A 15,529-nucleotide genomic window follows, 5' to 3' on the forward strand; every position below is an offset into this window, starting at 1 on the left:
AAGTCAGTGAATCATCAATGTGTTATGTGTTGTAGAATCCCGATAGAGGTGTAAAACTTGTCCTTCGTATCTTAACTATTATGTTGATTGAGGTCCTGATTATGCAAAAAACAATGTTCATGCCAACTAGAACCAGCACTAGTTTATGAAGATCATGAGCTTGCTCTCTCTCGCTCTCTCTCTCTCTTTGTATGTGTGTGTGTGTGTGTGTGTATTACAGGGGTGTTGTCTATACACAGCCACCAACTGCCACAACATCTGTGATTCTCCTCCCCCTGTCCAATGGCCAGCCCCTCTGCATGCCTGGACCGGCTCTTCCTCCTGATTTAGATTAGCAGGGACAGGATCACAGCTGAAGTATGCTCAAGCACTAAAGCCCTTTGTCTCACTCAGCCACCCAGATTGAGCGGTGGGACCCAGACATGGACCCGCTAATGGAGGTAAGTCTCAGATAGGAACCTGCAACCTGAGTGCTCAAATTACATTGTTTCTGATTACATGGTGAATCACATTACCATTGCAGTTGCCAGCATAGCAACCTATCTTAATATACTGTATTTTTTTTTTTTTTTTTTGCAACTTTAAGAGCCCAAAGTTTTCAAACTGCTTGCAGAAGTTTTTATAATCCACATTGGACTGGTTAGATACAGTAGTTCAACGGATAACATGTGAGTAAACTAGTATAGCTGGTTGCTGCGCACGTTGTGTTTATGTTTAAGGTTATTTTTGGAGCCCTGAACAGTGCATAGGAGACAGGCCCTCAGTGTAGAGCAAGTTCAATGATCAATGCAGAGTTCAAATGTATTTAGCTCAAAGTACACTTGAAAACATAATTATTTCTAATAATAATTAATTACATTTGCATTTCCTGAAGGAAATACAAGTGCTGCCATGAGAGCAGAATATTAGTGTTTTAGGTATGCTTAGTTTGAGGTTTTTTAGGTGTTAGGCTTTGGTTCTGAGTAAAATGATCTATCAGAGTTGCTTTGCCATTGTTATGATATTCAGTACGAGTCTTGTTTTCTTACTTGCAATGTTAAGGTGGCTACATGGTTAAATAGATGTAAAAAAAAAAATACCAATCACAATTCAGTGTGTAAGAAAGATCAATCCAAATTCAGTATGCAAATATTACATCATTGCTTTCGGTTATATGTTGATTGGCAAACATTTTAATATTTCAATGTATCAATACAGTGCTGCCCTGAAAACACTAATAATTCTAGCTTACTCATGGTTAGCATGTGATGAATGTTTACCTGTATTATTGAGATAATAGACCCTCCTATGTAGGTCTCTGTGGCAGTTGCTGTCAGTGAAATCAGTTCTTTAGCCAGTGAGCACCTGTATGGAAAATGATCAAATCTGTTAACTTCGTCACTGCACTATATGCACAAGTGTTCTTAGGGTGCGTGGTCATAACATTATTCTGCACACAGTGTGCAGAATAAACAATGTTGCTTATAGATACCGACATAGAAAGATATAGTGCTACAGTTCAGCTCAGTTTTGAAGGAATTACCTAAATATAGGGGTGTAAAAACACACTGCCACCTGATGCTGACATTTCCTTCGATATTTTTGGACAGGTGAGTTGTTATATGTAAAAGGTGATGCCTTATCCTCATCACAGCTTTTTACTTCTTTGAACATTGGAGTGAAAGGTGTATTCTCTGTTTTGCATCTAGGTCCCCTTTATGGAGGATGAGGGACTCACCATGAAGAGGACAGGTATCTATTAGTATCTTCTATATGCTGATCCTGTGTGTGTTTCTAATTGTAAACATCCACTGTGTCCTGCTTTCAATACAGTGACTTGCAGTGTACAACATCATGAATTAAGAAAGAAATGTCACTGATCTGTGGTACTATACAATGATCAGTTTGTTTTTTTATAGTTTGATTTACATATGATGAAACATACACTACCAGTCAGAAGTTTGGACACATTTAGGTTTCTGATTATCTAAAGTCTTGTGCTTTGATAGTGTATGTGTAAATGCTTAATATTGGTTTCTGGACATATTTAAATTGTGAATGAATTGTGTGTGAATTTCTCAGTGTTGGGTGTAATCCAATTACAAAGTAAAAAAAAAGTAGTGTAATGCATTACATTTTAAACTCTTGTAATCATATTAGTTACTGACTTTTAATTTAATTACTTTTAAGTAATTCTTAATGTGATTACTTTTTCAATGACGTAATTAGGAAAGTAATCTGATTATAATTTTTGATAAATTAATAGTAATTTGAAGTGGATTACTATTTTTAAGACACCTCAGCTGGTTGAGAGAATTCTGTCATTTTTAACAATTTCCCTTGCGGGATCAATAAAGTATATCTAATCTAATCTAGACTGTGGGTGGATACTGTAAAGAAGTTCAAATATGAGATCACTTTAGTTTAAAAAACAATTTGGGCACTACATAATTCCCATACTTCCATTAGTGTTATTTCCTACTTTTTATGACTGTTGTTATTCTTGAAGGTGGAAAATAAAAATAAGAAAGAAAAAGGTGTGTCCAAGCTTTTTGGTTGTGTGAATGCTGACGTGCATACTGCTGACTGACCGACCTGCAGCAGGGGTCTCCCTCTCTGTCTCTTTCTAAAGAACCTCTCCAAGACTCAGACGTGTACGCCAAGTTTTTCTTGAGTCACTGCTGCTATGATGCCATTCCTACAAGTTCCAAACTGGTGATCTTTGACACAACACTGCAGGCCAGTCACAAACTAGTGTCATATGTTTTATGTCACATCCTGTATTAAAGTACAAGCCTTTTTTTTTAAATTATTATTATTATTTATTTATTTTTGCACGGTGTATTCATTTCAGCAGATTCACTCATTAAAAATATTCATACACAAACATTCAAAGCATTAACATTGAAATGTGTCGCTGTTCTGTACAGGTAAAGAAAGCATTCTTTGCACTGGTTGCAAATGGTGTGAGAGCAGCACCTTTATGGGACAACAAGTTGCAGCGTTTTGTAGGTAAGCAAACCTGAGAGATTTGCTGAGCTTTTAAAAGTGTGGTTGGTCAGCTATGAGACTGCATCAGATTACTGAAATACTATAATGCCACTATAACATCTTAACCCATAAAGCCATGTTAGGAAAACCATGCATGATTCACATATGCTAAATTACTTATTAATAGTACATACTATAGACAATCCTGTAATACTGATATTTCCATGATATGGGGTAGATTTAAAGGAATTGTTCATCCCAAATTGATAATTCTCTTATCATTTACTCATCTTTATGCCATCTTAAACTTGTATGGCTTTCTTTCTTTGTGGAGCAAATCTAACATTTCGCATCAGAAGATTTGGAATGTACTACAGATGGATTACCTTTATGATGCCTTTATGTGCTTTATGGAGCTTGAAAGTTTTGATCCCCATTTATTTGCATGGAAAGGAGAACAAAAAAACACTCAGCACAACCTTCAGAATATCTTCGTTTGTGTTCAGCTGAAGAAAGTAAGTCATACGAATTTGGAATGGCATGAGGGTGAGTAAATAATGAGAGGATTCACATTTTTTGGTTAACTATCCCTTTAAGGTTTTTGGTACATTTTTAGATTGTGGATTTTCATGACATTTGATCTGAGCTTTCTCCCAGATGGATTTTCTGCAATCAGGATTCATATGGTCATGGAAAACCTAAAACTCTGGGAATTTATTTTGAATAAATTGCATCATCAACACAAAGCAGCTCATATGCAAGCAAAGACATTTTGTGTGTGTGTGTGTGCTGTCATGGCTTTGATTGATTGTGCTCCACCAAATCATCCACACCACTGGTGCCAGCTTCTAAGTTTAGTGTGGCCTCTGGGTCATGGTATCTGGTGGGAAAATGCCAGATTGCTGTTCTAACCCCCTGTACCTTCTTTGGGTGCAGTAATAGCCATGCTTAAGAGAAAGCAGATCCTCCCACTGAAAGGAAACTTGGGTGTAAGACTGTGCTGTTGTCCTTAATTCAGTCTTGCTGATGTTAGCTTTTTGATATTAAATTTGATTGAAAGAATAAAGCTTAATCAAGCAGAAAAGGCTGAAGTGTGTAATTTTTTTAATGTTAAAATACCTTCTCCTATCCCAGCTCAATATGAAGAGACTATAAGTAAGCCTTCTGTTGGTTCTATGTAAAATGGCTCTGTTTATTTGAGCATCTCACAGCAACATTGGCTCAACCCATGGTGTGAAATCTACAGGACTACCTGCGGAGTGTTTGGGAAACCTGTTTACAAAGATTCATTATTTTTGCCATTTTGTCTGATGACGCTGTGACACTTCACCTTTAAATAGAGTACTGTCTGGTGGGCTTCATCTCGGTTTGTTTAAATTAAGCGTTGGATTGAGTTTGAAGCCGAGTGCTCTTGTTTATGTTCTACATGTGCTATTTTTGTCTTTGCAGGGATGCTCACCATTACAGACTTTATCAACATTCTCCATCGTTACTACAGATCTCCTATGGTAAACACTATAAATCTAACGTATTGTTTCCAAGATAAAATATAGAGGAGACCGGAACTAGTTTCCACTTTTTAGTCCAGTAATATTCCTTCAGGGTAGGTTAATCAGTCAGTTTCTGCCTTAAAGTTTTGGCCACAACTAATATATTCCAAGAAAGAAGGTACAGTTCATTTAACACACTGACCTTTTGTATTGCCCATGTCACAGGGCATGTTGTTACACTTTATATAGCATTTAGTTCCACTGCTCTAATTTGATGAGACAAGCGGTGTTCCAAGAGTACTGATATTTAGTACAACATTGCTGGCACATTCCACAATTTCCCTCCGCTTTTCTGTGTTTGTGTTGCTCAAGAACACACAATGTTGTTCATGCTTTGACTTCTTTGGGAACTACTTTCATTGTTGGAGCAAAAATAAAGAAAATTGTTTCTAAAATGTAAGATACTTCGTATTTGTTAACAACTTATACAACTTTTGTATAAAAACAACTTGAGCAAGTGTGCTTACCCAAGGCCCAATCACAGTTGTGTTGATATTCAGTACAACACTCTTGCTTGTGTGGAACGGTTATGAAAAACAAAACAATTAGTCAACTGGCAAAAATATAAAAGGTTACATTAATAATCAAACCATTGTTTTGGCAAACAGAAATTGTAATCAACAAATTGTATATAAACAAGTAAAAATCCCGCACACTGCTGTTGCTTGCAAACAGTATACAAATTTATTGATACAATGTTTTGGCAGGGGTGTAAAAAAGTACTCAGAAATTATACTTAAGTGAAAGTATGGATACTGAGTGAAAATTTTTCTCAATAAAAGTCATACCTGAGTGAAAGTAAAGAAGTATTCACATTAAATTGTACTTAAGTATTGAAAAAGTAAAAAGAATGAAATCAAGAGAGGAGATTGTGTGAGAGAGGATGTTAAATTTGATTGGTTTGTTAAGTCACTGTCATATTTCTCCCCCAGTAGCATTTGCAACCTGGTCAAAGAATCATGTTACAATAACAACATTTGTGCATAATGATTTTAAGTGGCCTGTTGTACATAACACGGCAATTTCCTGGTGGAATGAACACTAGAGGCACTAAAACATCAATGACTTTTATTTCCTTTCACTCAAATCACCAGTAAAATGGCAGAATATCAGTTCATAAACACTTTTACTAAAGTGCATAACTTATTTTAATGTTTGCATTACATAACCAACAACATTTACAAGATTAAGAGTGATCAAATTGCGCGGTAGCTGAACTGATAGAGAGTTGCATATGTGATGCAAAGGAGTCCTAAAGAGCACGCGAGTCGACACGTGAGCCAAAAGTGTTGTAGGAGCACCACAAAATGATGTGGTTGCTTCAGAAATTGTGCTTTTCATCTAACATTTGCTTTTTATGACACTATCGGTTAGGTTTAAGTTTAGGGTAGGGAGTTAGGTTTTGTTGAAATCTCAATAGAACATTAACCTTAAAAATCTCATCTCTCCGGGAGAACATTTCGCTCACTTGGAACTGCCCTGAGACATGTCATGAACCACATAATTCTATTTTGCTAAAATGTTGCCACAGTCATGCAATGTTGGTTGCATGGGAGAAGGCACTCACGAATTGTGATGTCAGATCACCCAGCCCCTTGAGACAAAAAATATATAAATGAAGCTTTAAATAAAGTTAGTAATGTTGTTGGTTTTGTGAATTGTTTTCTGAGGTTTGCTACCAAACCTTACTGTTGAGCAGATGGATGAATTGAACAAAATGCATAATTAATATTTATTCAGATTCCATTATTTTTATTATCATTATCATTGCTGGTTTTATAGTTGTTGTTATTATAATTAATAGTTGCCTTACAACAACAACAATAAAAGTTCAGCAAATAGGGAGTAGAAATTCACAGATATGATTTAAATATGAAGGCATGTGTAGAAATGAATGACATTTAATTACAAAAGCTTTTTTTAATATATATTTGCAACGTGAATGATAATTTATTACTTTATCCAATCTGTAGAAGTAGTAGGCATTTAGAATAAAGTTTAGGACAAAGAAGTCCGTTTTTCTCACTTCATACTCATAGTTTTGAATGGATACGCACATCACATTCAGTCGGGCAGTCACATTCGGTCTAGTCACACAAATATTTCAGCATATCTGAAGCTCAAATCAGATCTGAAATTCTGCCTCTGCAGATGGTTGGAACTCCACACAGCCTCTGTGTGACTCCATTTGAAATGACTGACTTCTGGACTCTCATCTGTCATTTGTCGGATGCAGTGAAAAGGTGGCTTCAGTCCAGTAAGATGAAAGAAAATGATCTGCAAAAATGTAATAAGTACTTTTCAAGTTTAAATAAAATTGCAAGTAGTAAAAAGTTTTTTCTTTGGAAATATAATTAAGTAAAAGTACATTTTCATTCATGCATTTGGCAGACACTTCTATCCAAAGCGACTTAGTGCACTTATTACAGTGACAGTCCCCCCGGAGCAAGGGCAAGGATTGCTCAAGGACACAGTGGTGTTGGCTGTGGAGATCGAACCAGTAACCTTCTGCTTACCAGTTCTGTGCTTTAGCCCACTACGCCACCACCACTCTGTTCAAGTGTTCGGTTTAAATTCCACTCGAGTACAAATCCCTAAAATTAATACTTAATTATTATACTTAAGTATTTTTACTCAATTACTTTACACCCCTGTGTTTTGGTCATGCAACCTTATAAATTAAAAAAATTGAGTGGCCAAATAAAATTTGTTGCGAACACTAATGGCCAATGACAATATAGAAACAGACGACAACCAACCCCCTTTTTTTTTTTTTTTTTTTTAACCATAAAAAGACACACAGAGAGGGATGTGCCTTATAGTGGAGATTCCAAAATCAATGTTCCATACAACAACAAAAAAAAAAAAGAGAGAGAGAATTATCAGGTGTGCGGTGGTTATACTTTTTAATCAATTGTGTAAAATTACAACAATTAAAACACATGTGACAGCCTAACCTGACCTGGCCCATTTGAAAAAACCCTTGTCCTAAGAACAGAAGTTAATATCTACCTTCATTAGATAGTTGAACCTTGCCTGAAAATATGCCAGTGTGGTTTTATTGTGTTCAGTTTTTTTCTTGAGCAATTACAAAATAATCATGATGTTGGGATTTTAGTTTGGAGGATAGAATTCACAAAATAAACCAGTGTTTAATGGGGATGGGAAAACTATACATTTTTGTCTCCTTAATGGTACAAATATGTACCCAAAATAATGGTACCACCCTAGTGGCGGCCTTGTATCTCAAACAGTACCTTTTTTTTTTCTGAGAGTGTATAACCTTTGTGAAAACTTCCCAAAATAACAACTTGCCCCGGTCTCCCCTATATATATTGATATACATACCCAATATAAACATAAGTTCATGCTGTTTATCTGCTGTAGGTACAAATCTATGAACTGGAGGAACACAAGATTGAAACGTGGAGAGGTGGTTGTAAATAGTTTTGAGGTTCATTATTCAATCTGATACACATCCTAAAATGTCTGTAAGTAGTAGCTCTATCTGTTCCCTCTTTCAGAGGTCTATCTACAGTATTCTCTCAACTCGCTGATCAGCATCACACCTGACTCCAGGTAAAGCAGGACCTCTGCAGCACTTTGTTTCCTCTTTCTTTTTCTTTTGTCTCTCCATTGACAGAGTTGTGTTTCCTGTTGTCAGCCTCTTTGAAGCCATCTATTCTTTACTGAAGAACAAGATTCACCGGCTGCCCGTCATAGATCCAGAATCAGGGAACGTCCTCCACATACTGACCCATAAACGCATCCTCAAGTTCCTACACATCTTTGTAAGATATTTTTGTGTGTGTTTGTTCTTTTCATATCACCTTGCTTTAATAAGCAAACTGAGTTGCATGTTAACCATTGCAATAGCTTTGTACTGAGTGACAAATATATATATTGTGAATCACAGGGCTCTATGATCCCAAAGCCACGATTCTTACAAAAGCGAATTGAGGAAGTGGATATTGGAACTTTCAAGAGCATTGCGACTGTCAGGGAGACAGAAACAGTTTATGATGCTTTATCGATATTTGTAGAACGACGGGTGTCAGCCCTGCCTGTAGTCAATGAGAAAGGTATGAAGCAACACATTTGACTTTTTGGTTTTGATTTTCTTATACCAAAAGTAGGGGCGGTCTACTTGTAAAAATGCTGCCATTTTCTAATATGTTTTTTTTTATATTACAAATTATATTATCTGTATAACAATTTGAGTGAAAAGTTTTTCGTGTTAATTGAAAAATTAATATGACTCTCAGAATTTTAGTATTTGGTATGTCCCCTTTTGCTTTAATGACAGCATGCACTTGAGCTGGCATGGACGCCACAAGTTGATGATGCGTGTTTTCCAGCATGATTTGAGAATGTTCCAAAGATCATCTTGTGTGATCCAGTGGAATCAAAGAAATCCTTTGGTGCAACATAGTTAACATGGTCAATATCACAAATTTGCTTAAATTTGATTATTGAAATAGTGCAGAATCATAAATATTTTCTATTATTTCTATTAGTTCAATGTGGATTTTGCACCCCACTGTATGTTTAAAATGTTTCTTCTATTTGGTTACACATGCTGTCTGTCAACTGATTGTTTTCATTATTTTTAGGGAAAGTGGTGGCACTCTACTCCAGGTTTGATGTCATTGTACGTAGATCCATATTCACACCTTTTATTCCCATAACTATGTGTTGCCGAATGACTTCCACATATGCTTTACACATCATTATGTAGGTAAAAATGTTTATGTTTCCCTACTGTTTCTACAATAGAACTTGGCTGCACAGAAAAACTACAACAACCTGAACATGACGATGCAGGAGGCCATTCAGGGCCGTTCGGGCTGTATTGAGGGGGTTCTGAAGTGTTACCCTTATGAAACACTCGAAACCATCATTGATCGCATCGCTGAGGCAGAGGTATTAAGAATAAACAGTTGCCACTAGCTGGGTTTCCATCCACGGACCCACTTTATATTAGGTGTCTTTAACTACTATGTACTTAATCATTTGATACAATGTACATATTATGTATATTTGTTGTTGCATTGTACTTATATTTAAAGTACCTGCATTTAATTACATCTGTATTTACACTGTTTAACTTACCCCAATCCTAAACCCAACCCTGCTCCAACCTTTATCCTAAACCCTAACCTGTACCTCAACCTCAGTAGCAGCAAATGTGAATCTTGTGAGAATTTTGCAGAACAACATGTAGTTACACAATAAGTTCATTGTATTGTATGTAATGTTAGTACATAGTAAAGAGACCTAATATAAACTGGGACCCCATCCACATATTTTTTTGCAAATTTTAAGATATTGCATAAAAAATGCTAGATGAAAATACCAAGATGCAAATAAAATTTCCAGAATGTGCAAAAAAACCCCCCAAAAAATTACATGCTAGCTTAAGGTGGATGCATTTTTTAGTCGGTAAGACAGTCTTCCTTCGCATAAGCTAACCCTGACCCCTAACCCTAGAATTTATACAGGAATATACAGTAGATCAAATAAGTTATGCGACTTTGTCTCAACAAGCCATGTGAATACATAATTTGAGAATCATCACATACCATCTGATGTTGCTCTGGTTATTCTGAAATGCCAGAGCCAAAGCCTGTCCTCAAAATGATTGGCCATTATTTCCTCCCAGAACTATCTGACACTCTTTGCCTCCCAGACATACGGCATCTTCCGCTGAATGAGGGCAATTGTGAAGTTTATCAGAGCGTCTGTGAAGTTCATCTGCGTGCTCTAAACCACAAATAATTTATTACATTTAACAAAGGAGCCACAGTGGCTTCAATTTGCATTTGTATTTCTATTTTGCGCCAATTTTCCCAGAAGTGACAATGTTGTTCTCTTACAATGCTTTATTTGCAAATTGTTTTTGTGATATTCTGAGTTTTTTGTTGTTGCATAAATTAAATTCATAACTTGGATGGAAACATGCCTACTGTTGCATATGACATCATTTTAAGCTCCTGACAGTTCAATTCCTGTTTCTCGCTGTTGACATACTGAAGTCTACTGAATAATGAAATTTTTTTCGATGTTAAATACTTTCTCCTATCCTATCTTAATATGCAAAGACAACTGAAAACCAGACATCCAGCATTACGTTCTCTAAAACGTGTAAACACTGTGGCGCTTTTAAAACATTGCTCTATTTGTTTGAGCACCCCGATCAGCTCGACATAGCAACTACTGATGTGAGTTTGGGGCAGGACAATCTTTCTGGTTGACCAAGAGAAGACTGGGGGACCGTTACGGAAATCTGTTTGAAAACAGTCAAAGATTTTTGCAATCTTGTTTGGTGTCACTATAGAGACACCGAAACTACCCACTTCATCTTTAAAAAAAGAACTGTGAATAATTTCCTTGTTTGGGCTTTAGGATTTTTACATATTTGTTTTGGTCCAGAGGTTACATTTGATTAAAAGAAAAAGTGATGTATTTGACTAATCTCACTACTTTCCTAATTCTGTTAGGTTCACCGTCTTGTGCTTGTGGACAAAGAGGATGTGGTGAGGGGAATCGTCTCGCTCTCTGATTTGCTGCAGGCTCTAGTCTTGACTCCTGCAGGTGTGGATGCACTTTTCTCCTAATACCAGTGGAGGGCTCCCCTCTCCATAACGTCTTAATTTAAATCCCTCCCCATACCAGGTAGGCAGCCCGTCTTGTGTTCCTTTTGCTGCCCGGTACTGTCATGTTTTTATGGTGCTTGTACTTGTGTCCATTGTATTCTTAAGTAAAAGAATATGTTAAAATATAGCCTATTTGATCTGGAATGGATGGACAATTTTGATCTTTGGGGGCATATTTTATATAAATTTTCAAATATTTTTTCCTTAAAGGGATAGTCCACCCAAAAATTTTAATATTGTTATTATTTACTTACCCTCATGCCATCACAGATGTGTATGACTTTATTTTTCCTGCTGAACACAAAGATTTTTAGAAGAATATCTCAGCTCTGTAGGTCCATAGAATGCAAGTGAATGGTGACCAGAACTTTGAAGCTCCAAAATGCACATAGAGGAAACACAAAAGACTCCAGTGGTTAAATTTATATCTTCAGAAGTGATATGATAGGTGTGTGTGAAAAACAGATCAATATTTAAGTCCTTTATTTCCCATAAATTCCCCTCCCTGCCCAGTAGGTGGCGATACGCACAAAGAATGCAAATCGCCAAAAACAAAAGAAGTGGAGATTTATAGGAAAAAAGTAAAATATTGATTTCTTTCTCACCCACATTTATCATATCGATTCTGAAGATAAAGATTTAACCACTGGAGTCTTAAAGATCCTTTTATGTCCTTTCGGAGCTTCAGAATGTTGGTACCCATTCACTTGCATTGTGAGGACCTACCCAGCTGAAATATGCTTCTCAGCAGAAAAAAATAAATCATACACCTTGGATGGCATGAGGGTGAGTGAACTATCCCTTTAAGTGAAAGATTTTTTCCCTTATTGTGACCGAAATTGTGTATTGATTAAATTGTTGTTTGTGTCTGAATGGATATTAGTGATATAAGTTTTACTGTGAGTGAAGGAACATTTCTGAATGAAATATTATTTTTGTATCTTGTTTTCTAGAAATTATTCGCAAACCACGAGACTTGAAGATGTGAAGGTTTGAAGATTAAAACTGTAAATATTTTTAATCACACTTTGGAATTTTATGTACCACTTAAAACATGTTTAATCTTATTTTGCAATTTTACATGTATATTATAATAATTTATCAAACAATTATCACATAATTATTTAATTGTGTTATTCCTAAGTCAGAATACACTACAGCCATTTTGTTACGTATTTAACAATGCCAATCCTTTTTTGCAAAACATCTGTAAATTTGTTATAAAACCTATTGATTCCTGATCCTCACATTGTAAATAAACTGATAATGCTGTCATTTTCTTCATATAACTCGCTTTACTGTTTCAAATATTGTTTGGGCTCTTTTCTTACCACACAAATGGCAGTTTTCTGCAGTTTTCTTGTTGTAGTGTATGTTCCAGTTGAAACCAGGTCTACCGAGGAAAAGCTACTATTCCCTAGCAAAATTAGAAATATTGGACTATTATTAATTTTCAGTTCTCTTTGAATACATTTAAATTTAAATCATTAATTTTTTTCCCTTGGTTTTTATGTTTTTACTTGTTAAATTTATCTTCACTTCCTGTACCACCCCTGATATGCTCTCTGGTGCTACAGTGAAACTTCTTAAAAGTTTCACTGTAAAAAATAAAAAATAAAATTATATATATATATATATATATATATATATATATATATATATATATATATATAATTTTCTTTTATATTTTTTTTATAGAAAATAAATAAATAAAATAGCCCAGCATTGCGATGGCAAATAAGAGCTCAATGTTTGAGTTGTTGTGGTGCCTGTATTTACCAGAGGTGTATCCTTGTACATCCTGCTTTCACTCCAAGTCAGCAAACAGTGTCTTGCTAAGTGTTAAGTAGTTTAATAACCTAATTTGCATCATTTGCACTTCAAACTAGTTTGAACACTTGTTGACTGTTGATTTTTATATTTAGAAACTTTGCACTGAACACTGTAGTCATGAAATATCTCAGAATCAAAAAGTGATCAAGTATGACTAATGTTTGAAGTAATTACCACAAACTGATTCAATTACTAATGTCCTAACGGGTTAATTCACTCAAGAATAAAATAATTTACTCACCCTCGTGTTGTTTTAAACACGTTTGACTTTTGTTCTTCTGTGAAACACAGAATGAGTTTTTAGGCAGAATGTCATAATTCACTTTCATTGCATCTTTTTCCCCATATAATGAAAGTGAATGGTGACTGAGGCTGTCATTCTGCCTAAAATCTTTAAAAAAAAAAGTCATACATGCTTTAAAAAAACATTAGGGTGTGTGAGTATATGATGACAGAATTTAAATAACTTCAGGTGAATTCTGTTTTTGTGCTTTATTTTTACTGTGGTCTTGTTATTTTTCTTAAGTCATAAGCTTAGCCAAAATAAACCAGATTACAGGTCAAGACGCTCGACTGCCATGTGTCAAGTGTCGTTTTATGGTCTCATGATATTCTGATAAGGGAGTTAAAATTGTTATACACTAGGATGAAAGTTTCTGTACATTTGGCAGTGTCAATGTTTGGTGTATTTACAATCTTGTTTACATTTCTGAAACTAAGTGCTGCATATGGTCTTTTTTGAGTCATCCTAAAAACACACATACTGTCTTCCACCCTTGTTTGTAATGTAATCATTCAGCAACAGAAAGTCAAACAGACATTCACGGAGGAAATAAATTCACTGTCTCGTCTTCTCTGTCTCCTTGGATGGAGTGGGTTACAGTCACTTACAACATCATCAGGCGTATTGTGGACCTTCATTTATTTTTCCTAGTGAATAAATTTGACTTTGGCAACCATTTTTTTAACTGGATTTTTACAGGACTTTTTAAACAAATTGAATGAAGCATTCTTTCCTGAATTCCTTCAGAAAGAATGGAGCGAGATAAAGACAGCTCTGGACCACCAGGGTAAGCTCTTCTGGCAGCTCTTTCTCAAGTTTATGCTTGTTCTCTGGCATGCTGAATAGCACAGATTACAAGTAATATAATAGTTTAATATACTGTGTAATATGTAGTCATTATCTGATGCTTTTATCCAAAACAGAAAATAATACACTTTTGGATTTGGGAGTTATCTTGCTCATAGGCACAATGGTGACAGCTTATATATTGCCCCTTGCTGGGCTCGAACCTTTCCATTCCTAGTCCAGATATTTAACCATTATGCCAAGACCCCCAAGAAGTAATAGTAATCTGATTTATAAGTGATTTAAGATTGAAATTCCAATGTGTTTTGCAGTAAAAAGGTGTTTGGAATAAAAGTGAAGAAGAAACAAAGAAAAGGCAACAAGGGTCTTGTAATCTCTAACAAAGGTGCTCTAGGTAAGACAATGAAAGCAAATATGTGATTAAAGGAATATTTCGGGTTCAATAGAAGTTCAGCTCAATCAACAGCATTTGTTGCATAATGTTGATTACCACAAAAAAAAAAAAAAAATCATTTTGGCTCGTCCCGCCTTTTCGTTCAAAAAAAAAAAAAAATTAAAAAGAATCTGTGTTCCAGTGAGGCACTTACAATGGAAGTGAATGGGGAAATTTTTTGGAGGGTTTAAAGGCAGAAATGTGAAGCTTATAATTTTAAAAAGCACTTACATTAATTCTTCTGTTAAAACTCGTGTATTATTTGAGCTGTACAGTTGTTTAAATCGTAATTTTTAAAGTCGTTTTAGGGTTTGTTGACATTACATCGTCATGGCAACAAAGTTGTAAAATTAGCTATAATTTTACACAGAAAAGGTTAGTAAGTGATTTTATCACACTACAATTATGTTAAAACAAATATTGTTTACGTCTTGTGGCCAAACTTTTGAAATGGTGAGTATTTTAACATTTAACGTGTAACTTCCATTCTAAGTGCCTCAATGTAACCCAGATTATTATTTTTTTTAATATGAAGAAAAGGAGGGGAAAAACAAAATGTATCTTTGTGGTAATCAATAATATGCCACAAATTCTATCGATTGAGCTTAACTTGTATTGAACCCAGAATATTTAAGTAAAGGTGTGGTGCTCGTTTAACTTTGTGGTTTTGTTGATACAGGTAATTAATCCATAAATTCAGACATGTAACAGCTAAGCCTGAACACTAACTAAGATTTAAAATGCTTATAAACCAATGCCTGATCTGCTTAATCTTGTTTAATCTTTCCACTATAGAGGCTGAGCTTGAAACAAATCCCGATGACCCTGATGTGTTCGATGTACCACACCCTGAAAATGCTCAAGCAGGCACTTCAGGGCACTCCTTAAAACAGATTTCTAATCCTAAAAGGCACTTTATATCCAATTATATCTTTATTTTCTTCTCAAATCTTTACACAGTGTAATGTTTCATTTCTTTTATTTCATGCACAACATG

At 35.4% G+C, this 15,529-nt stretch overlaps 1 protein-coding gene and 1 long non-coding RNA gene across 2 annotated transcripts; both read left to right on the plus strand.

Moving 5' to 3' along the window:
* Nucleotides 1–102: 102 nt before the first annotated feature.
* Nucleotides 103–12,718, plus strand: prkag3b (protein kinase, AMP-activated, gamma 3b non-catalytic subunit). Its single transcript, XM_051709077.1, has 13 exons — nucleotides 103–440; nucleotides 1,689–1,731; nucleotides 2,612–2,718; nucleotides 2,910–2,991; nucleotides 4,420–4,478; nucleotides 7,908–7,953; nucleotides 8,045–8,099; nucleotides 8,185–8,311; nucleotides 8,437–8,602; nucleotides 9,134–9,171; nucleotides 9,297–9,443; nucleotides 11,021–11,195; nucleotides 12,130–12,718. The coding sequence occupies exons 1-12, from the start codon at nucleotides 423–425 to the stop codon at nucleotides 11,135–11,137; spliced, it is 1,005 nt and encodes a 334-aa protein (XP_051565037.1). The 5' UTR covers nucleotides 103–422; the 3' UTR covers nucleotides 11,138–11,195; nucleotides 12,130–12,718.
* A 232-nt stretch (nucleotides 12,719–12,950) lies between these two features.
* LOC127447294 (uncharacterized) lies at nucleotides 12,951–15,382 on the plus strand. The gene is made up of 3 exons (XR_007898368.1): nucleotides 12,951–14,079; nucleotides 14,411–14,493; nucleotides 15,328–15,382. It is a non-coding gene; the product is annotated as an uncharacterized LOC127447294 (long non-coding RNA).
* The last annotated feature ends 147 nt before the right edge of the window (nucleotides 15,383–15,529 follow it).

This window comes from Myxocyprinus asiaticus, chromosome 10 (assembly GCF_019703515.2).
Source record: "Myxocyprinus asiaticus isolate MX2 ecotype Aquarium Trade chromosome 10, UBuf_Myxa_2, whole genome shotgun sequence".
NCBI lineage: Eukaryota > Metazoa > Chordata > Actinopteri > Cypriniformes > Catostomidae > Myxocyprinus > Myxocyprinus asiaticus.

What these genes read in the sequence shown, in the direction of transcription:
- prkag3b (XM_051709077.1), top strand. An exon ending in CAAGATTGAAACGTGGAGAG is followed by an intron (nt 7,954 to 8,044) that starts GTGGTTGTAAAT and finishes TCCCTCTTTCAG; the next exon opens with AGGTCTATCTACAGTATTCT. An exon ending in AGCATCACACCTGACTCCAG is followed by an intron (nt 8,100 to 8,184) that starts GTAAAGCAGGAC and finishes TCCTGTTGTCAG; the next exon opens with CCTCTTTGAAGCCATCTATT.